A 22,592-nucleotide genomic window follows, 5' to 3' on the forward strand; every position below is an offset into this window, starting at 1 on the left:
GACTCGTTTCAGGTATTATTGCAGGACACTCCTCCCTTCCCCCCCCCCCCCCCCCCCCGGACCTGTGTCAAACTTTCCTTAGCAAATTCTCTTAAAGAAGTCCCAGGGTACTAAGCCCAGGGTGGCGTAGTCGGGCTACTGGGAGTGGCTTATAGCCTCTCTCTTTCCCTCCTTACTGCTCTGGTCACACAGGCACAGAGGGAAGTCGTCTTGGGCGTAGTCGCTGAGCTCCCCTTAAGAATTGTATAGACAAGGGGTTAGCTCCCACAGTTTTGCCATCTATACGCTCATGGCAGGCTGAAATTGCTGCAAGAAATACCTTCAAAGTCGAGGGGGACTTGCCTTGTTCAAAGAGTTCCTGCAAAAACTTAAGTACTGATGTTAGTGAACCTGACCTTGGGCATTCGTTTCGGCGTATGCACCAAGTCCTGAACGTCTCCCACCTATAAGAATAGAGTGCTCTTGTAGAGGGGGCTCTAGCACACTGCAGAGTCTGTGTCACCGCGCTGGATCTTTGAGCAAGGAGTGCATCCCTTTCAGTGGCCAGACCCAAAGATTGAGCAGAGATAGATCTGGATGCCACAACTGCCCCCTTTACCTGGGATAGTAGATCCTTCCTCAGAGGGATTTCCCATGGGTCCCCTGACGGGAGATTGTGAATCTCGGCAAACCATGGCGCTTGGTGGCGGCGTGGTGCTACCAGCAAAACCTCCTAGTTGTGGCTCACAAAGTTTAGATAGCAGCACTACATGTGTGTGTGTGTATAATATATATATATATATATCACCTATCAGTAGGGAATTTAAAAAAATAAGTTGATATAAATAAAATAAGTTGGGGGGCAATACAATACAAACAACCTATTTTACAGTCTAGTTGACAACTTCAACTATCAGTTGCGTTAAAATTGTTCAACGTCCACGACCAGAATGATGATTTGATTACTACCCATCTCCATAGAAACGGACGAGGTAGTAGCCTTCTAGCCCCAGCTGGCCAATCACAGGGCGAGTAGGGCGGGACTCTTCCCCTACCACCCTACAAAAAAAAATTTGTGCGCGGCACACAGTCATCCTCTTTAATCCCTCACGCGATCTGATAAGGTATAAACACATATTTCTATAATTCAGTTAGCGCAAAGTGCCTACTAACTTTGTCTGAAAGCTGGTAAATTACCCTTTTCCAGGCTATCACGCTAGCTAGGATTACTGTGCTTACTGTTTTTTGAGGTAGCTGCAGCTACTAATAATAAGAAAACAGTCTTTTATCTCCCCATTTGTCCGCGACTCTTACTCTATCGAGTGAGTCAGTGATTGTGTAGGTTGGCATAGTAATTGATGTTGATATTAGCTTGCTAGATTGTACGAGTTATATAGGCATATAATAGACTAGTGTTTACAGTTGTAGGGGAGGTATAGAGCTTATCTAGAGAAAATATCTCTGGCTATAGCTTGCATAGGTGGCTACAAGCTCAATATCTGTGCCTTGTGGCTGCTGATACCACAGACTCTGAGGTGACCGTCTCTGGTACCGTTGCTATTATCGGCGCCATCTCTGGTACCACGGTGAGAGTTGTTGGTACCACGTCTGGTACCACTGCATCTGTGCTCGTTGCAGATAAGCGCACACTGATACCATTGCATGTGGCTATTAAGTTCATTGTAACTTAATGGTATTACTCCTCTCTTACCATGCCTGGCTTTCACAATTGCACGAACTGCAATGGTAAATTGCCGATAGAGGACAGCCACACCCTCTGTGTGGTGTGTCTTGGTCCGGAGCATGCTATCGCCTCAAGGGCAGACCCGTCCAGCTGTCCAAGCTGTGCCCCATTCTCCACTCACACCCTGTCAAGCCGGGTGAACAAGGTTGCTGGTGACAATGGATCTGTGTCGTCAAGGGCATCTTCTGAGGTGGGTTCACAACGTTCCCCCCAGGCAGCTTCACTTGAGAACAAAGTCCGTGAAGAAAAGGAGTCTGCTCCACCCCCCTCTGGTAAGAAACACAGGAAAAGGAAGCATGATACATATGAGACTCTGGCCACTACAATGACTTCTTTGGCTAAAGAGGTGTCATCTCTGGCTGTGAACCAGCAGTGGATGATGCAGCAACTGACTGCCCGCCCAGCCGCCCCAGATGAGCATTCTGCAGGTGCTTCTTGATCTCCCTGGCCTCCCCCTCGGGAGGCTACTGATGACTTTGAAGGTGTTTCGCTGATTGCATCTGATAACCTTGAAGACGATTACATTGGCAACCGAGCTGCAACATCCCCTCATCCTTCGGATCTGAGCTCTGACCACAGCTCATCCTCACATTCTGTGTCTTCTGGCAATTCTGCTGCACTCTCTGGTGATGAGTTCATTGCACTAATGGGCAGAGCTGCTAGGCGCATAAAGGTGGAGATGCCAGCTACGACGCAGGCCCCACCGTCTCAGTTTGACAGGGCAAGAGATGCCACAAGTGCACCATCTTCTCTCCCTGTGCTACCTGATTTTGTCAGAGAAATGACATCTGTGTGGCAGCACCCTGAAGCTGCCACCCCACCCATGAGGCAATGGGCACAGTTTGCCAACATCAATGGAGCGGATGAGGTAGGTTTTGGTGCATACCCAGCAATGGATGATTCCATAGCTTCTCTTGTACTCCCGCCTACAGCCCTCGTGGGGAAAGATCCGTCATGTCCAAATAAGCAGTGTCGCACGACTGACAAATGGCTTAACCCTTTACCCGCCAAAGTCGCAAAATTGCGACAAACAACGTCACTGATTAAAACAGACGATAGACGCGAGTATAGTGTAAAATCTCATTTGTACTCTTGACCACTAGATGGCAGACACCCAGAGCTTCGATTCAAGCTCAACCTTTTTTTTCAAAGTTTTCAGGAAGCATGTGAAAAACACGCGAGAAATACACGAAGAAGACGTGCATTTCCTCCATAACGCGGAAGCGATGCGGGCCATAGTTTTGCACAAATTGAAGCAGAAATACACCAAATGTTGAAAAAAAAATTCACGTGTGATGAAGTCTCGGGTCTTTTATTCATCTATTCTGATTCTAAAGGATAAAATCTGCATTTTGGCGGATATGATCGATCGTCTATTGGCAGTGATAGTCACGGAGCGTCTGTGAATGGAGGTGCGTCATTTGCGTCTTTCCGACAGTGTTCACTAAGCATACCACGCTTATGTCGACCCTCTGCCCAACGTAGCTGAAGGTGCCAGTGGTAAAGGTGATGATAGTGTCCGTAATGGACGTAGTAAAGACAGCAGGGGTAGTAAAAATAGGGCTCTGAAGAACTACAAAGTCACCCGCGATAGGAACTGATTTGACCAGGCTACTTTATTGTATAGTAGAATAAGGTTTGTGGTAATAGTAATAGTTTACTATTGTTGGTTTACATGTGACTGCTTTCCTGTTCAGGTGTTATGTGGGTGAAATGACAAAAAAGTAAGCAAAACTGCTCAAATATATGTTCAACATCCAGTATTTACTGAAATGTGCATAATTCGAGGTGGTTGTCATTCAGTGACGTCATAATATGCAAATTAGATGTGTAAATTTACCCCCTTCATAAACTTTTGTTCATACTCAATGATTTTCACATTTACAGTAGGACTTTATCTCTGACCACTTTCAAGCCATGGCCTTTTGAAATTTTGATGTAAAAATCGAATGATGTTTTTTTTTAAACCTGGCGCCTAAAGGGTTAAGAGGACATTTTACAATACAGCCTTTGGTGCAGGCCTTATGAACACTACATCTGTTCTGGCGCTGTATCAAATGAAGCTCATAGAGAACCTCTCTGCTGCCCCCGCACAAGAGGTGGTAAATGAGCTACAGTAAAGAGAGTTTCAGAGGTGTTGGTGCACCTTGCTAGAGGAGCAGCACACTCCAGCGGGCGTTCCATTGCGTCTTTGTGGAGGGCTCGGCGACATCTGTGTCTGGCTCACCAGAGTCAAAGCTTCCAGAGCCTGACAGAAATACTCTGATGAAGCTGCCCCTCAGTCCTGGCTTTACCTTTGGGCCTGGTGCAGTTGAAATGCTTCACAGAGCTAAGGAGTCCAGGGAGTCCAAGAAACAGTGGGAGCAGCTGTTGCCTAGACCCCCGCCGCCAAAGCGCCCACGACCCGGGTGGGGTCATGCGAGCGCCCATGCGAGTGGCAACTCTGTGCCTTTTTCAAGGAGCCGGCCCAATGTTCAGGAGCATGCACAGAGACGTCCTGCACACTCCTCCGCAACTGTAAGCCGTCGCCCTGGAACCTTCACCAAGCCCCGGCAGCGTGGCGGCTACAACCCCCATGCTGCTCCTCCGGCGGCTCCACCACACTCTTCCTGACACTTTGTGCATGGAAACTCATTCCACTCATGCATTCAGCCCCGCCCAAATTGTGGCTTGGGGAAATTGTTCTCCTGCTCCATGGATCCTTTCCATAATAATGTTTGGTTACCGGCTGCAGTTCAAGCGCCGTCCGCCCATGTTGAAGGGTGTTCTTTTCTCTCACCAACCAGACCCACAGCGGCAACTGGCTCTTCAAAACGAGATCAATACACTGTTGGAAAAAGGGGCAATCAGGGAGGTAAAGCAGAGCGAACAGCAGAGTGGCTTCTATTCGAGCTACTTCCTTGTTCCGAAACGGGATGGTGGGTTCCGCCCGATACTAGATTTGAGACCACTGAACGACTACCTCCGGCCATTACGTTTCAAGATGCTCTCTGTGAAACACATCCTCCAGTCAGTTCAGGTGGGGGACTGGTTCACAAGCATAGACCTGAGAGATGCTTACTTCCACATCTCTGTCCACCCCGATCATCGGCGGTTCCTCCGGTTTGCATTAACAGGCAGAGCTTTCGAATTCAACGTTCTCCCTTTCGGTTTATCTCTGACACCCCGCACGTTCACAAAGTGCATGGATGCAGCTTTGAGCCCTCTGCGCCAACAGGGCAACAGAGTGTTAAATTATTTTGGACGACTGGCTGATTTGTTCACCATCAAGTCAGCACGCCATGTCGGACACAGCAGCGATGGTAGCCCACTTGCAGCAGCTAGGCCTGTCTCTCAATATAGAGAAGAGTCAGATGAATCCGTCACAACGAATCGTCTTCCTTGGGGTAAATCTGGACTCTGGGACCATGTTAGCAAGTCTGTCGGACCAGAGGATTGTCAATTTATCTCAATGCCTTTCTCACTTCTCGGGTCGAAGCAGTGTTCGGTCCCACCATTGCCAGAGGCTTCTGGGCCTGATGGCGGCGGCCTCTGAGGTGGTTCGTCTCGGCCTGTTGCATATGAGACCTATACAGAGATGGTATTTGTCCAGGGCACTCCACCCAGTGAGAATTCGGAACAAATCCATTCTGATAACATCAAGCTGCTTAAGGGCTCTCCACTGGTGGAATACACCCAAAAAATCTGAGCAGAGGAGTTCAGCTAGGCAGGGTCTGCCGACGCGAGGTCTTAACCACCGATGCTTCCCTTTCACATTGGGGAGCAGTGTTGAACGGTGTGGGAGCTCAGGGAGTGTGGTGTCCTCCATGGGACTCCGCCCACATCAATGTTCTGGAATTAAGGACAGCCTCCAATCTCTCTGCCATTTCCTGCCGGCCCTACAGAACAAACATGTACTAGTGTGGACAGATAACATGTCAGCAATAGCTTACATAAAACACCAGGGGGGACTGAGATCTCTGGCAGCCTTTCTTTCCTTCACAGAACCAAGGTTACATCCGTAACCCAACGTTCTCATATCCTTCACGTCACTTTCTAGACTTTGTGTAATGTGATCACATTTCACACCATGGCACTGGGTGATTTCTCTGCCAAGTAGCCTACTGCTCCATCATTAAATTCTTTGGCCCAAACTCATTTATCTTATTTCATGGCTCATTAACAATGGACAGTTATTTGAAAAGTTCTTGGGCAGATTAGATAGATGAGAAAGAATGCAGTTTCACTGGTGCACAGATGTCACTATAGATCAGTGGCACCATCAGTTGTGTACCTCCATTCAGAAACACCCTTCTCTATCAAGCTCTTCTGTAAATTGGAAGAGCTAGTACCCTCTGGCAGGCCCATTTTAACCATCAACATTCTGGTAAAGACAATGAATAAGTCTTTATCAGTACGGTCACCAGAACTGTCATCAGAACAGAACTATGGGTTATTCTAGGGAGTCTAGCAGGAGAACTTTTTCTTGTTGGCTAACATGCAGATTGGACCAGAAATGTTTCGGAAGCGTGATATTCATGGATTATTTGGATAAAGATAAATTAAATACACATGTGAGTTATGAGAATTGATATTTCAGCTTAATAATTCAACGTGAAACATTTATTTCATTTTTTTTTGCAAGAACATTGTGTTTCTTTTGCCATAGTAACATTCATGAAATAGAACATGAAACCTTACAACAAAATAACTTTTTAAACATACAGTAACAAAAATATGTGAGTTTATCACAAAATAAATACTACACATTTGCACATGGAGTCTGCTGTTCTCTGTACGTCCACTGGAGGCAGTGTCTTAGCCACTGAGGCAAAGAGGCAAAGGCTGAAGGCACACCTCAGTCACTCCTTCAGACTCATGCGTGCAAATAGTCTCGGCTGGGACTTGGATGGCGAGGTCACATGGGACGGGTGCAGTCCAGCCGTCAGTTTCAGCCTGCAGGGCATTCTCGCAGGTTTACAGAGCCAAATACTTTGGGAAGCCTCTCAAAGGCCACCAGCTCCCCATTAATCTGCATGTTCTGGATACAGCCTCTGAAAGACGTCCTGACGGGTAATACTACACCCTTGAAAGTGCCTGTACACATTAAATAAGGAACAGAGGAGGAGGGGAATGTTATGTAATCCACAACATTATACCAACAAACATATTCAAAAATAAAACCTTTGTATTTGATTGTAATGGCAAAATAAACTCAGTACACTGTGAAAGTGTTTACCTGGAATGCCGCCCACATAAAGAGGGTCTTTGGTCATGGTGGTTGTAGAGGATGTTGAGCCAATTGTATAGTTTCCATCCGTGTCCACATGCATCTCCACAACGTTTTTTCGTTTAATCACTGTGAGAGGAAATATACATGAGCAAAACGAGCTCTGCCTATACTGCATGTAACAGATTTGTAAACAAATACAAAAGTATCTGACACTATTCTTTCAGATGCTTAATCAAGCACTGTCTAAAAATGCAGTACCTGCCACCCGGTGAAAGACCCCATCACAGAGCGACTGCTTTGGCCACACAGAAACACTGAATATCCCCACTCCATTGTTCACCTGTGCCACCACCTGTGAAGTCATATTATTCGTAAATTTCGCCTGCAAAGCCTCAAGCCTCATTTGATATTTGAGGAGAATATCAAAGTATACAGAGGCGCCCATGAGTGCTACACTCAGAGGAACTTACCTCCCCTCTTCTCATGTAGAGACTGAGGTGATGCTGATTGCCAACATGGAGGAGGACACCAGTTAGGTTTCTGGGGCGAACCTCAAACACTAACTCAAAGCTCTCACCCACAACGAAGGACTCATCTGCAGAAACACAAAAACAGAAATGATGAAGAATTATCACTCAGATCATCAAAATGTCGATCCAGAGTTATGTACGACTGTAACTGTACAAAGACTTAGTCATAGACTTAGTTATTTAGTCATAGGTTAACTCACCAATGATAACATATCCCCCATTCCCTGAGAAATAACTCCCACTTTCTGTCTGTCCGTCAAAGCAGGGGCCTACGCCATGATTGGTGGTCGGCTCTCCCACTGGCAAACCATTCATCTTAAAATTGCGAATACAGCCAACCACACCCTCCTTGGGGAGATTCTTCCACTAAAAACAACAACAAACATTTTTCAAAACACTCCCAAAGGACTGAAAAGAAGAAGAAAAAACAGTTGAAGGACTACTAACTAACAGTTGAAATAAACATTTGAAAGATTAGTACTTCAACATTTACAGTACAGACAGCTGTTCCACTAAGGCCTTCATCCATGATTGTATCATTCAGTTACTAATTACACTGCAGCCTGGAAAAATCCAAACTCATTCATGAAGTGAAAAGAGTCTGGTGACTCGATTGGGAAACACTTGCATCTTGCAGCCTTACCAATCACATTGATCAGACATTCCTAATTACTTCCTACTTCACCTAGACTTTACAAACTGACAATAAACAGTATCAACAGTCAGGAAACAATGTGGGTCTACCTTTGCTGTAAATACATTTCTGCATTTTTCCAACTGCATTTTTTGATGTTTGCAGGTTGATGTTTGCAGGTTAGGGAAACGGTTATGAACTATGGTGTTCCAGACTAGATCTCCCTGAAAGAAGATCTAGGTGGGTGGGGCCAGTCTACAGAACGTAAGCATCAGCCTCTTTATTATGCGGACATAATCACCTTTAGGTCTTCGTGTAAAGATGGCGGGGCACTGCCCAGGTAGAGTGGGGACATCAGCTGTATGTCGGAGCTCTCCACATGGGTCAGCACGCCATCCTGGGCCCTGATCCCATCCACCAGCAAACGGAACCGCTTCTTCTCCAAGCTGAAGATCACCTGCGGTAGTCAGGTCAGTCAGAGTTGGTATTCATAGAGTGGCCATCACATAATGCCAATATCATATGCATCACAGAGAACATACAGCGACAAGCATTTAAGAAATATGGGCTAAATGGAGGCTGTTCTTATTTTGTAGCAGGTTTTGCTGGTCGTCCATGCTGGGTTTGCTTACAGTGTGCCACTTTCCGTCGTTGTACCTCTCCCTGTTAAAAATCTCCCTTTTGCGACGGACAGACAGGCGGATCCTTCCCTTGGACATGTAGAGAGCCAGATGACCATTCTCCAGATCAGAACCAACGTAGAACAACAAGCCCTCTGCTGACGTGGTTCTCACATCGACAGAGAAATGGGGTCTAGAGAGAAGAGAGAAATAAAGTGTGAAGAGTATAGAGAGCACACTCAGAATAAGGTCACTGTTGTTTTGGTCACTGGGATGAAATATACCTTTGAACTGTGCATTCAAATGGAAAGGCAAGTACAGCCACCGTGCTGCTAAAGTGTGATTAGATGCTCAATGCCCACTCACTTGTTTTGGAGGTCCTGTTTGGAGACTTTGTATGTAAGGCCACTGGCGGCACCCCCCAAGTAATATGCGTGCTTCACTTGTGTTGGTAAGGAGCACCCAGAAACAAAGTCATCCTCCTCCTTGTTGTCCTAAAACATAGAAACACTCCATTAAAGAAAAGACAACACCACACGTTTAAATTCGTTGCACATGCTTTTATCTGCAATTGAAAAGCACATTAGAGACATTAGTACATCTGCAACTTGAGCACTGCCAAATCCAGAGATACAACTCAATGACTAGCACTCTAGGCTGAGCTGCAAAAACCATAAAAGGAATCATTATGAGCAATCTGACATACTCTGTGTTTAACCACTATCATCATGTATAGAGTGCAGGGCAGTCAGTGGAGTTTGTTGTTTCTCTGCATACAGGACGCTGGATCTAAAAGTAAATGCTGTACTTTGGCATGAGGGCAAGACCTTACATCTGATAAGCTTACACCATGCTCTTACACACAGGTTTGTGCTTGTAGACTGGGAGTGTTCTATGAACGTAAGTACTGATATGAAAGAACAAACAAATTCCTTGCATATTTCAGCATCGTTGATAATGATGATGTAATTGAGGTTTGTGTTGAGGCAGAATTAACTTGTGATTGAGGACCTAAACTAGGATGACAAGACATTACTCTGAGAAAATGGAATGGGTTTTAACTCATGCAGTGATGTGTTTCATGTATTATGGTATAAAATCTTTGTCAAGTGGCTACCTGATACTGAATGCAAGTTCACCATTTATATAATTTGTGATGGTATGGGTTAGCTTGGGTGAACCCTTGTAACACCCACGCCAAACCTGGGTGAACCCAGACATATCTGTGGGCGCATTTGAATTTGAATATAGTACAAACACTACTGATGGGTTCCTGGGTTTTTGAGGATTCAGAAATGGGAATGGGAAGGTGGCCAGATGGATCTATGAGCATTAAATGTGTCCACAGATTTGTTCAGGTTCATCTTTTTAAGAAGATATTGCTTCCGTTTGGAAAATACTGTCACTGCCAAGTAACTGCTGAGAGAATTCTACCACTATGTCTGAATTCAAAGGTACGTGGAGTCTACTATGCAGCTATACTGTAGTGCCTGTCGGACAAAACAGATGGTTGAGGTGACCGGCATTTCATTCATCAACTCCTATTAGCTTATATCGCACATTTCTATCGTGAGCTTATTGTGACATGAATAATTAATTTGTCTTCCATCAGAAACCATCAAATAGTGATGATTAAATCTTACTTCCACAGAGAAACTATTGATGGGGGGTGTGAATTGATTGACATACAACCCTAAATCAGAAAAGATTGTGTAAAATGCAAATAAAATCTGCAAATCTCGTGAACTCATATTTAGCTGCAAAAAGGACACAGACAACATATCAAATGTTGAAAATAACAAATTTCACTATTTCATGGAGAATATATGTTAATATTGAATTTGATACCAGCAACACGTTTAAAAAATAAAGTTGGGGCGGGGGCAACAAAATGCTGAAAAAGTTGTGTAATGATAAAGAAAACAAAAGGGGAATGTTTCACAACTAATTAGGATAACTGGCAACATGATGGGTATGAAAAAGAGCATGCCAGAGAGGCAGAGTCTCTTAGAAGAAAAGATGCAGGGGTATTAATCATTCTGTCTAAACCTGTGTGGACAAATTATAAAAAATAAAATAAAAAAATAATTGTGAAGTATTTGGGGAGTTCATTATCTACAGCAGTGTTTATCAAAGTGTGGTCCGGGGACCACTGGTGGTCCGCAAGCAGACGTGGTAAAATATAATAGATGAGTTGTTTGCAATATTGAACCAACTATGTAAATCCAAACAGTTAAGTAAGCAATGCAAGTTTAAATAATATGAATCCTCTGACACAATAAGTAAGGTGCAAAGACAATAAGCAAGGTGGTGAGTAGGCCTATTGTGTAATGTACTGTTGAAGTGGGTCTACTTTTTTTTATTGATTAAGTGGTCCTTGGTCTGAACAAGTTTAAGAAACACTGATTTACAGTACATAATATCATTAAAATATTCACAGAATCCAGAGAAATCTTTTCTAACAAGGGATAGAGCTGAAACACAATATTGGATGGCTGTGGTCTTTTGGACCTCAGATGGCACTATATTAAAACCAGACCTGTTTCTATAAAGACCACCGTCTTATCTGGGCCTGATCTTCTTTAAAATGGACTAAGGTAAAGTGGAAAAAGGTCCTGTGGTTAAACCAGAATTTTGTTAAATGAAGAGGTGAAGCATGTTGCCGTCATCAAATTCAAAAAGAACACATATTTTAATAGTCAAAAGGTTCAATTTCAACTTTTGATATGTTGTCTTTGTCCTTTTTGCTGCTAAATATGGGCTTACACAACTTGTACATCATCACATTCTGTTTTTATTTGCATTTTACACAACATACCAATTTGTTCTGATTTGGGGTTGTAGAAACATTATTAATAAAGGATTATTTTAATATGTGGATATGCATGTGTGATAATGTGCGGATTGTGCGCATACACACACAAATATGAAGTCACAAAAGTAAACACAGGCACCTGAGTACATCTTTTCATAGCACACACAGATGCATACACATGGAACACACATCATGCAAGGTAGATTTGTACAGTCTTGTGCGTTTAGTTCGGTAATCAACTGAAGGACACTGATGGTTTTGATTTTGGCATGGGTGAGTGAAAAAGAAAATGTCAGAATGATCAAAATATCTAAATCAATCTTGGAGTGCAGATAACCAACCCAGAGTCTAGTGACTGTTATTTCATCTGGGTAGCTCTGATTGATTTGTGCCCGTTTACTTCTTTATCAAAGTATATCTTCACATAGGATGGGAAGACAATGAGAATATTCAATTAAGTGTTTCCTAAATATAGGAAGAGAGATTATAAAGAGTTAGAGCTCATAAAAGTAGGAGGCTGAGCAATGCTTGGGAGTATGGGTGAATAAACTGTTTATTATTGTGTACTTAGTGGGTGAGGATGTCTTTTTTTACTGTAGAAAGCATTTGATGTAATAAGATAGATAGAACAGGTTAATTTCAAATGTGTGGATAGAGCCTCATGACGACATATCTAACCTGAGAACTGGCCAAGCATGAATCCACAAAGGAAATGGGTAAAATGTTAGTAAGCTCAAAGAGAAATTTGACAACTAAGAATGCAAACATCAAGGAGGATGGAGAAGACAAAATCACAGGGTAGTTGAAATGAGTCAGAGAGTTTATTTGTTTAAAGGAGTGGGGTGGGGGGGGGGGGGGCGATGCAAACATCACATTAGTCCACTCTCCTCCTGTCTCTTCACCTCTGGAAATCAAGCAGTACAACATGGTGTGAATAATCATCAGCAGAGTCAGAGCAGGGACAGCACAGAGTTGCATGCTATTCTTCCTTCAAAAGCTGATCCTTTAGTTCAGTTCTGTTAATGTTATGAATGATCAGCTAGAGATTCATCTTATAATATCAAATGCCCACTGACCAGGGCAACCACAAATGACACCTAATGGGCTTCACTCTACATAGGTTACATTTCCATTTTTAATTCAGAATAGACAAAAAAGAATCCTGGGAAAATCTAAGTTTATGCAGTGACTGACCATCCATGCTAGGGAAAGTATAAAAAAACCCTTCAACTAGAGTATGAGGGAAAGGCAGGTGGCACCTTTCTTGAGAAGCTGTGGTTGAGGCTGGCCAGCATGTTCTCCGGTGGTCTCTCAGCAGTACACTCGTCCAGAAACACTTCCCCTGTTGTGGAGAATTCACTCAAGTCTTCTGGGCGGTACAGATAGTCTGACCTATAAGAGAGAGAGAGAGACAGTGTGAGTACAGCTGTAGCTTATGGTTAACATTCTCTCCTTAAAGATGATTTAATGAGAAATCTTTCATCAAGACAGTTGATTTCAGCAGTACCTAAATCTTGCTTCAGTGCTACAAAACAACTACTGCAATAGACAATAAGAGGAGTACTGACCTTCTTGTGTATAGGTTTGAGAGGCAGCCCTTGAAGGCGCCCAGGATGACGTTTTCGGAGCTGCTGGTAAGGCTTGGTGTCTCTGTGTGTGGCTCCCCACTGTCATTCTCATCAATTAGTAACTCGATTCTGATAATGACAGAGAATATTAGCTTCCATCATTGACCAAGAAGAGTAAATCATTGTATAATGTCCAATTCATTTTCAATAATACCTAATAATACTAACAATAATGTTAATAATAATAATAATAATACCTAATAGTCTATATGGTTATGGACACACACTGCAGGTATTTTGTGCATTTTGTAACATGGAGTTACTCTCAAGCATCTTAGGTATGTGATGTCAAAGACCTAAGATGGAGGACACTAAGCATGCAGCCTACTAAAGTCAGAGTTTCCCCAACATACCCTGTGTCCCGCTTCCTAGCGGTCACATAATGCCATTGTCCATCCTGGTACTGCTTTTTGGACTTGATTGCTTGTTTGATTGTCTGGCCCACAAATTTCATCACAACATGGCCATTGACCATGGTCAGTTCTAGGCCTGTTTCCTGGTGAAACCAAATGACACAGTTAACACTGTTGCAGACAGGAACGTCTGTGCATAATCATGGAGGACAAGGAGGGTGAAGGACCAAAGATGTCCAAATGTCGTACTGACCTGCTCAGTCTTTGTGAGGAGGAGGCCATCGGCCTCGGTGCTTCGGAAGCCCAGTGACACCACAATGTTGCCGTCCAGACTGAATTTGTCAAGGGCTTTTTCCAGGGTGCCTCCTGCCTTGCACTCGGCCTTACGGGACGCCTGCGGAAGAAAGTTAAGATATAATGGGCTACACTCGTGTCCGGTTCATAGTGCAATTTGTTAAAAAATCTGAATGGTGGTAGGAGGTGTGAGCATCTTCTGAGCAGATCAGACCCTTACCAGGAAGTCCTCAGGGCAGCCCTTGCTGACGCCCACTTTCTCAACTAGATCCGCGTGTCCTCCATTGACCTTCACCGTCTTCACACAGGCCTTCAGGGGCTGCACACGAATATTGAATCTGAAAAACAGAAACCGGCAGGCGCATCAGTACCTTACCTACTTCGTAGTCCTCATGAAGTATAATAAATATGCAAGTGGGAATATCACATTTAAAATATGAAAACATGTTCCTGCTCTTGGCCAATGCCAAACTACAGCTGCTTGATGGAGAAGACAGTGGGCATCAAAGGATGGTGTAGGCCTTCTGCTTTTTATTTCACCTACCTGTCTCGCAGTCCGTCAGGCACACCTCCAATGTAGAAATCCTTGAAGTCTTCAGGAACATTGGTGGCAGTCACCACAATGCTACTACCATGAATGACCCTAAGGCTCTTGTCCGAATTAGTGAGTCTAATCAATACATCCTGATTCTATGGAGAAAAATATAAATTATGGTCATCCTGGGTCACTGGACACCACATCATGTGAATAGCAAGTGTATCCAATCAGCTGCATTACACTACTGTGCATTTCTCTTACCAAGGGAGTGTGTTTTTTCTCACTCTTGATTGGTGATAGGTCTTGACCGTTCACTTGACCATTCACCACAAAGTGACCCTTCTCCAAACTGATGGTGTAGTAAGAGTCCTAACAGAATATATATATAAAAAAAGACAGACCGGTCAAGGCCACAGAGAGACTTGCAAGAGCAGAGCTTGTCCACCAGAGCTCTTATAAAAGTGATTCTTTAGCCACATCTTTTTATTAACTTTAGTAAAAAGTGTCTGGAGATGACATTAATCCCATCCCATCGATCTCGTTGTTTGACAGGGGGCTAATCGAACTCCCCGATGAAGGAAAAGCAGACCGGGGCTCACCTCATTGCCAATGTACATCACAATGCCATTCTCAGAGCGGGTGGTGATGAACTGGTTGAATCGGAGTGTTGTTGAGCTCAGGTAACGGCTCGCGTCCACCTTCGCATAGCCAGTGCCCTCAAAGAAGTCGGTGCTCACGGATGGCACATACCTGCAGGAATGAATTGAGTCAAAAAGATCCAAAACAAAATTCTAATTTGGGTTTCATTTGTGTTCAGTCACGCCGGGCATGTCAGTGTATCACATTGTGATCTGATTATGTAATATTTTGTTTTTAATGCTTTGAGAATGTGCTGATCTAACACTACACTACTATCTTGCATCACTGTTGTAGTCCTTACCGTTTACAGGGTGTGTCCTCAATATTGACTGCCTTTTGGAAGTTGTAGAGGCTAACGAATCTCTCATTGAAAGTGGAGAGTTCGATACAGCCCTTATATTTTGGGTAATTGAGTGAAGCCGGGGGCTGAAGAGGGGGAAAGAACAGTTGCCTTAGATTTTGCTCTCAAGTTTATAAAATTCAAATCTATAAAATTCCTTGAGACAGACATATACATAAAATTGAAGAGAACTACATCAGATGTCATTCAAATTAGGAGGAGGGAAGAAAGGAAGGAGGGAAGGGGGGACGGAAGGAGGGAAGAAAGAAAGAAAGAAAGAAAGAAAGGTGTGTGAGACGTATGCCTGAGCAGGACTTACAGTGAAGGAGTCGGGGTAGCCCCCCACATAGAAGACCACATCTTTGGGATCAATGTTCAGGAGGTTTTTGGCATGTTCTCCTTGTTTGTAAGCCGATGCAGCAGCAAGCGGGTTGTTGGAGGTGAACGCCTTTGTAATGATCACTTCAGCATCCTGGTAAATTCTAGGCAAAACATAGAAACATGTCAACAACTGATGGTTGAACTGTGCAATGGCATTTGATTACTGTGCACTGAAACTAGAACAACAGTTTGTAGAAACCGCTCATGCATATTTTTATTTACAGAGTTACAAAACTGAGTGTCATTTTACCTGAACAAATCCACCTTGTCGAACATTGCTTGCTCGGATGCCGAACCAGTGATAGTATCTGACTCGACCTCATACTCCACCCCATTTAGTTTGTAGACCGTATACAGGATATTACTCCTCAAAGCCATCCCAATGTAGTCGCCAGATGCCTGAAGGAGGAAGAGCACAACAATGTTGTTTTTAGACACTCGTTGGACCTCATGGACACACAAGCCTACAAGATCTGTTTGATGCCCTCTTACCCTCCCTTTCTGATGGCTCACGGATACAATAGCAATGATAAAATCAGGGCCAGGAGAAGACAATAAAACACGACAAACTCACATCTTTCTTCCCCAGGTAGAGCACAAACAGATTCCCGTTGTCGGTATCTAACTGTCTGCGTCTGCGTTTCCCATCTCCTCTCCTCTCAGGTCTCTGCAGGTACAAGGAGAGGGATGTGTAGGCCTTCAGGTCGTCCATGTTCTTGGGGGCACGCAGCTCCACATGGCTGTCTCCCCTGAACTTCATGGGGACGGTAACCTGCCGTGGGGAATGAGAGTAGCATCAGGAACAGCACTTCTGGGCTTCAATCTGACATAACAATCCTCCACTTCTTCAGTCCGTGCATCCGTCTATCCATGCCGTCATCCATCCCTCTACTCTATCATTTACTCATTCAATCTGTAATCCATCTATCAATCCAAGTTTTCAGGAGCTTCCAGTCTCACAGCCTTACCCTGTTGGCAGCGTCACGGGCCTGTTCAATGAGTTCTTTGATCCTCTTGATGTTCTCCGACACGTTGGTGACGGGGCCTGCCTGCGTGCTGAGCTCCTCGATCTGATTGATCTTATCCAGTAAAGATGGAATGGTGCTGCTCAGGTTCTTCACTGTGAAATCAATCATCACATATTAACAAAACAAAAACCCAGCTTTTCCCAGCTACGTAAAAAAAAAAAAGAGTGTGAGCAGAGAATCTGCCACCAACTAAGACTGCTCCCTCACACACCTGAGTTGTCCACTTCATTGAGCACGCTGTCCAGGTTGGAGTCTCCAGGGCCGACGTTGATCTTCTCTACCTCTTTCTTAATGTCGTCCAGCCTGCCCATGGCATTGGTGGCCGTGTCACTGGCAACTGCTGCAGCTTTCTTGGCCTCATCAATCATATTGGCAATATCGTCTGCATAGAGAGGAGGGGATTAGCGGCCATGCCACAGCCATGCCTGGTCCCTCACCATCCACACTCATTGTGCTCACAAAACTGATGAGTCAGGGTGACACTTCATACGCTACCTCTCTGAATGCCTCTCAGGTCATCTTGGGCTTTTTGAAGGTCGTTCTCCAGTGACTGTTTTTTCTTGTTTGCATCTTCCAAACGCTTCTTCTGGTCAGCGAGGTCAGAGGCAGCCTCTGAGGAGGAAAACAAACCAGCAAAAATACATTTCAGATAAATAATGTAATATGGAAGAAAATGTAATAACATGTAGCAATATCGCTACAAGGAATACAACACATTATCCTGCAAACCTTACAATGGCAGGATAGTAAAACAGGATAAGACATCTGAATTACTGGCCATAAAGCACACCCCTCTTAATTAATTCCTGAATGTGCTACTACATACGTTTGAGATCTTTCTCTGCATCGGAGGCAGAGGTCACAAGCTTGGTGCCTTTGTCCTTTAGGTCCTTGGCTTTCTGGACCAGATCCTTCTGGTTCACATCCTACAAAAATCAGAGATGGGAGGACATGGTCAGTCACCCTGGCAGTAAAGTGTGGGCAGCGGCCCGTCAGGTGTATTGATTGATATGGGATCTAGAGCTGGACGAGCTCCATACCTGGGAGGCCTTGTCCGCGGCCTCTTTGGCCTCGTTGGCAGCCTTCTCGGCGGCCTTGATGGCGTCGACGATGCTCTTGTAAGCGTCGATGGCGGCCAAGGCGTTGCGCACATCGTCGTTGCCACGCGAGTCGTTGACCGCCCTGCAGGGTGGAGAGAGCGGAGTTCCGTCAGATGATCTCCAGGCACAGAAGTGCGCAGTGCAAAGTCTTAACAGTTATTAATTGAGCAAGCGATACACAAATACTACCCTCCCGTTCTACAAGGATGGATGTGTAAAATACAATTGCAACGGTGTTGACCTAACTCCTGACTGACTTAAAAAGCTCTCTCTGCTCTCTCCTGCAGTGCTCGGTCACTCCAGGGCCTGCATTTCCTCTTGAGCAGAGAGCATGTGATGTACAACACGTAAACACATGCCTTACAACTCTAAGAAGAGCGCAGGAGAGGACAGAGCAAACAAACATGGCCGAATGTACAAAAGGCATGTGCTACTCGCTGAAACAGGCAGTGGTTACACATAACACGAAATATGTGCCATGGAACAAAGATGTGGCTTGAACAGACAACTATGTACTGCTTAATCTATACAATCACTGTTACATAGAAGCATATGGGCCTTCAGTGAAGGCATACTGTATGGGCTCATTATGATAAATGAGAGCATAACAGGGCACCACTGAATAGCTGACAGATAGCCAGAAAGAAATAGTACTTCTCCAGCTGATTGGCGAGGTCGCTCAGCTTCTGGGCATGCTCCTCTGCCTGCTTCACAATGGCCTCTTTGGCAGCTGCCTTGGAGATCTCGTTGACTCGTTTGGTCAGGTCGTTCTTGGCCCCATCAACCTGAGCAGCCAGTCTCTCGTACTCCTGTCAGGACACAGACCAGAACCACTGGGGTGTCAAAATGCAGGTTGAGGGTGGGGTGGTGTAGGGTGGGGTGGGGTTTGGGGTGGCTGGTTGGGGAAAAAGCCACACATCTCCTTGCTGGTACATGGAGAGCTGATAACTATCACTAAAGTCAGCAGCAAGTTTCAGCCTGACAACTGACTGGTCTCAGCAGGGGTGTGTGTGTGTGTGTGTGTGTGTGTGTGTTTGTGTCAGGTACCACCACAGCTTTGCCTATCAGCAAGTCCGCTATGCATTCAGGAATGTAAAACCGAAGAAGGGTGTGGTGACACAATGCTGTGGGTTTGCTGTTATATGGAGAAATAGCCTTGGAAATCTACAGTTGGTATTTTGGCAGTAAACAGATTACTGTCATGGGATCATTCCGCATATGGAGTGGTTTATGATATGTGATATGAAGCATTGTACTACTGCAAGATAGGAATACCTGTTTGCTGTCATCCAGGGTTGATAGCAGCTCTCCTGTATCCTTCAGTTGCTCTTTAGCCATGGCTATTTGTCCTGCAACATTATCCCTCTCCTTCTCCAAGTCTTTGATGCGGTTCTGGTTGTAAATCAATCACACATTCCATTTCATCAAATCACAAATTAAAAATATTGAGTATAAGATTTAATAATGTGGGTGATAATAGAATATATGTCATTACCAGAAGATCTTGCATAGCCTGGGAGTTCAGATTGTTCTGGTTGTTGGCTTTTTCTACCAAGCTTTTGGCCTGGGTGAGCGCTTCTTCCAGGTCTTTGAGTCTGTCCTCAAAGTCTTTCAGGAGCCCCTCAACCCTCGTTGCTGCTTCCTTGTTCTGATCACACTGACGTGTCACATTGTTTTGGATGTGCTCCAAAACTGTGGTCACAAAATAAAATGTTCATTTAAAAGCAAGTCTAAATTCAACATGTCACACAAGCATTGCAGTCCAGATTTTTAATTTATCAAACATACTTCCATGAGGAGGACCTAACCAAAAACCAAAAAACTAAGAAATAATAAATGATAACCGATATCATTTTAATGTGTGTGTGTGTGTGTGTGTGTGTGTGTGTGTGTGTGTATTGATTGGAATCTCACATTTGTGGGCCAGCTCCTTCTCTTTCTCCGCTGCATCTTTCTGGTCATTCAGGTTGCGGCCCTCCATCTCTCGCACTAGACGCTCGGCCTCCTCCAGCAACTTGGTCAGCTGGTTTGGGGCCACGGAGTCTCCGTTGGCGCTGGCATCCTGCAGCTGCTTCAGCAAGTCTGACCGCACAGCAGGAGGGGAGGACAGAGACAAGACAGTAAGTCATACACCGCAACAACCATCTGATGAAGTTGCTTTATTGTCCTTCTATTTTACCAGAAAGTAGATAACTGAAAACAACCACCACAAAATGACAACAACAACAAAAATGCAACCTACCCTGAATCTTCTTAAACATGTTTTGGGCTTGGGTGTTCAGGTTTTGTGCTCTCTGGTTAGTGTCCTCAACACCATCCAAGGCCTGGTCAACATCCGTCTTCTTCTCTTCAGCCTGCACATTGTCATCAACATTAACAGAGCCCTTATACATAGTGCCTTTTCCCATACACCACAACTGGCTCATGGTATTCATTAATCAATCAATCATCACCCAAGTGGAGATGCATGCTCTTTAGATTTAACCATCAACTTAGATTTAGATAACTTGCCTGCTTCTTCAGCAGGTTGATGTCATCTTTGAGGGTCTCAGTGTCCAGCTCCAGGTCAGTCACTTTGGACTTCTGACGGTCTACAGTGGAGGTGAAGGTGTTCACAACAATCTAGAAAAGATTAAAAGTGTTTAATGACATTTGTTAGCTTGACGAGCACGGGCATCATCTCATACAAAGACATGAGACCATCAAGCTTATGCAAGTTCAAGAACAACACAAAAAGTGAAATACAAGTGCAATATGTGTAATATCAATAAACTGAGCATTAAATCCAGGTCTATAGCGCTCCATGGCAAAGTGCCACTCCACATGTGTTTTTTGCAAACAGCAGTCAATAATCCTTAGGGGTTTGGCAATATTTTAACTTAACGCAATTGATGAGGTGTGTACCCACAGAATGTTCTAGATCGCTATCTGAATGAAGCTAATCACATTCTTCTGAGATTGTTAAACCACACAGACAATCACAGATGAACAACATGTTGTACACAAAACAACGTTGCTGGTGTGATCAGTGTCAAGTTACCACAGATAAAATCAGTACAGGAGCTTGTGGTAAGAAAAATGGGTGGAGATCATTAAAAAAAAAATAACCTCAAAATGTCTCTTGGTAAAGTTGCGAAATTCCAAATGCGGCAGACTCATTTAAAACACCAACGATGTGGTAGAATGAGTCTCACCACATCTTTGGCACCATGTATGTGTGGTGTTTAAGTTAGTCTGTATGTGTTTTCCAACCTAACAAGGCTCAGAGACAAGGGGAGAAGAGCTGGGACTGCACTATAGACATCCTCCAAAAACACTAACTCACCTTGGTGTGAAGCACAGACAGAGATGAGGCTGAGTCTGACAGACAGGACAGAGGGCAGAAACACACACACACACACACACACACACACACACACACACACACACACACACACACACACACACACACACACACACACACACACACACACACACACACACACACACACACCGCAGACCCTCGGCAAAGAGGAGAGGCCAGAGGGATGAGGTGAAGGGAGACCAAAAGAGAAGGAGAGGAGAAGAGAGGGAGCAAGACCAAGAGGAGCGCTGGTGTACCTTAGCAGCAGTGATGGCCTCCTCTAGCTTCCTCAGACGCTCCTGGGAGGAGCTGCTGGCGTTGGCCTTCTCCAGCTGAGACTTGATTCGTGCCAACTCATCATCCAGCTTCTCCAAATCGCTTAGTAATGTCTGTGCACAGTTGTCACACTCTGGAAATACAATCATAAAGATAATAAAATAAAATGTCACACTTTGACTACTCTGGCCTCATATTTCTACTCTCAACTCACTGTGAGAGGACACAGACAGACACTCACCTTGACACTGCTCATCGGTATTGGTGTCTTTGGGCAAGGTGTCCTTGCAAACTAAAAACACAAGAGACAAAAAGCTTAAAAAGTGATTCTGGCACAGATCTATTGCTGTTCCTCAAAAGTGTGTGCATCATATGGGCCTACTGGACACCTTGTAGACCCACACTGCACATGACCAAATCTCACTACACTGCCAGTCCACTCACCTCCAGTCTTGGAGTCACAGTGTCCAGGGTTTCCGTTGCAGTTGCAAGGACTGCAGCTGCCTCTATAAGCCATGGGATCGCCATAGTAACCAGGAGCACAGCTGTTCAAAGGCCAGGGAGAATTAGGAGTTTAAACATATTATGAGAAGATGGTGAGAAATTGTACATGCTTGGTGGGTTAGATTGGATACACACCTCTGACATCTTTCTCCTGTGTAACCAGGCTTGCAGATACACTGCATTCTTCCCGAGACTTCTCTGCAGCCCGTAGCAAAACTGCATATATGAGAAAAGAAACACTCCCTGGTTTATTATGATAACAGACTGTAAACTAAGCCAGCACAGGCTGGTGCGTACAGAACTTTAAGGATGCTCTGTTTTTGTCACTCACCTGTTGGAGTCGATGGTGAGTGGGCAGGGGCACAGCCGACAGCTCCTCTGGGCAGGGTTGCCATAGTAACCCTCATGACAACGCTCACAGTGGTCCCCAGCAGCATTATGTTGACAGTTCTGGGTAGAGACAACAGACTTCAATGAGTACAAATACTTAACTGAGTAAATGCTCTCAGACAAATCACAGCACTTCACGTAACACCCACCCTAGTGTTTACAGGATGGCTTACACTGCAGTAGAGTATGTTTCATTATATGAGATGAGCTGTTGATCTTCAGCAAGACTAGGGTGTGTGCTAGA

At 44.5% G+C, this 22,592-nt stretch overlaps 1 protein-coding gene across 3 annotated transcripts in view; it reads right to left on the bottom strand.

Annotated features, from left to right (window-relative positions):
• Positions 1-6,296: 6,296 nt before the first annotated feature.
• LOC121679348 (laminin subunit alpha-3-like) overlaps positions 6,297-22,592 on the bottom strand; it is a 75,383-nt gene continuing 59,087 nt past the window's right edge. For all 3 annotated transcript variants that reach the window (XM_042058281.1, XM_042058280.1, XM_042058279.1), the window contains 36 exons: positions 22,290-22,408; positions 22,094-22,174; positions 21,899-21,999; positions 21,696-21,746; positions 21,436-21,587; positions 20,347-20,457; positions 20,078-20,189; positions 19,750-19,917; positions 19,331-19,527; positions 19,111-19,227; positions 18,490-18,644; positions 17,776-17,917; positions 17,562-17,661; positions 17,231-17,347; positions 16,947-17,117; positions 16,676-16,827; positions 16,282-16,479; positions 15,958-16,106; positions 15,646-15,808; positions 15,288-15,412; positions 14,947-15,097; positions 14,609-14,716; positions 14,354-14,499; positions 14,030-14,147; positions 13,769-13,909; positions 13,516-13,658; positions 13,103-13,231; positions 12,794-12,926; positions 9,086-9,213; positions 8,732-8,912; positions 8,401-8,556; positions 7,666-7,831; positions 7,406-7,530; positions 7,194-7,287; positions 6,942-7,061; positions 6,297-6,799 (listed from right to left, as the gene is read on the bottom strand). In XM_042058281.1, the coding sequence (XP_041914215.1) occupies positions 6,654-6,799; positions 6,942-7,061; positions 7,194-7,287; positions 7,406-7,530; positions 7,666-7,831; positions 8,401-8,556; positions 8,732-8,912; positions 9,086-9,213; positions 12,794-12,926; positions 13,103-13,231; positions 13,516-13,658; positions 13,769-13,909; positions 14,030-14,147; positions 14,354-14,499; positions 14,609-14,716; positions 14,947-15,097; positions 15,288-15,412; positions 15,646-15,808; positions 15,958-16,106; positions 16,282-16,479; positions 16,676-16,827; positions 16,947-17,117; positions 17,231-17,347; positions 17,562-17,661; positions 17,776-17,917; positions 18,490-18,644; positions 19,111-19,227; positions 19,331-19,527; positions 19,750-19,917; positions 20,078-20,189; positions 20,347-20,457; positions 21,436-21,587; positions 21,696-21,746; positions 21,899-21,999; positions 22,094-22,174; positions 22,290-22,408 (4,866 nt within the window). In that variant the 3' untranslated portion in view covers positions 6,297-6,653. The remainder of the gene's footprint in view (positions 6,800-6,941; positions 7,062-7,193; positions 7,288-7,405; positions 7,531-7,665; positions 7,832-8,400; positions 8,557-8,731; positions 8,913-9,085; positions 9,214-12,793; positions 12,927-13,102; positions 13,232-13,515; positions 13,659-13,768; positions 13,910-14,029; positions 14,148-14,353; positions 14,500-14,608; positions 14,717-14,946; positions 15,098-15,287; positions 15,413-15,645; positions 15,809-15,957; positions 16,107-16,281; positions 16,480-16,675; positions 16,828-16,946; positions 17,118-17,230; positions 17,348-17,561; positions 17,662-17,775; positions 17,918-18,489; positions 18,645-19,110; positions 19,228-19,330; positions 19,528-19,749; positions 19,918-20,077; positions 20,190-20,346; positions 20,458-21,435; positions 21,588-21,695; positions 21,747-21,898; positions 22,000-22,093; positions 22,175-22,289; positions 22,409-22,592) is intronic.

Source organism: Alosa sapidissima, chromosome 1 (assembly GCF_018492685.1).
Source record: "Alosa sapidissima isolate fAloSap1 chromosome 1, fAloSap1.pri, whole genome shotgun sequence".
Taxonomy (NCBI): Eukaryota; Metazoa; Chordata; class Actinopteri; order Clupeiformes; family Clupeidae; genus Alosa; species Alosa sapidissima.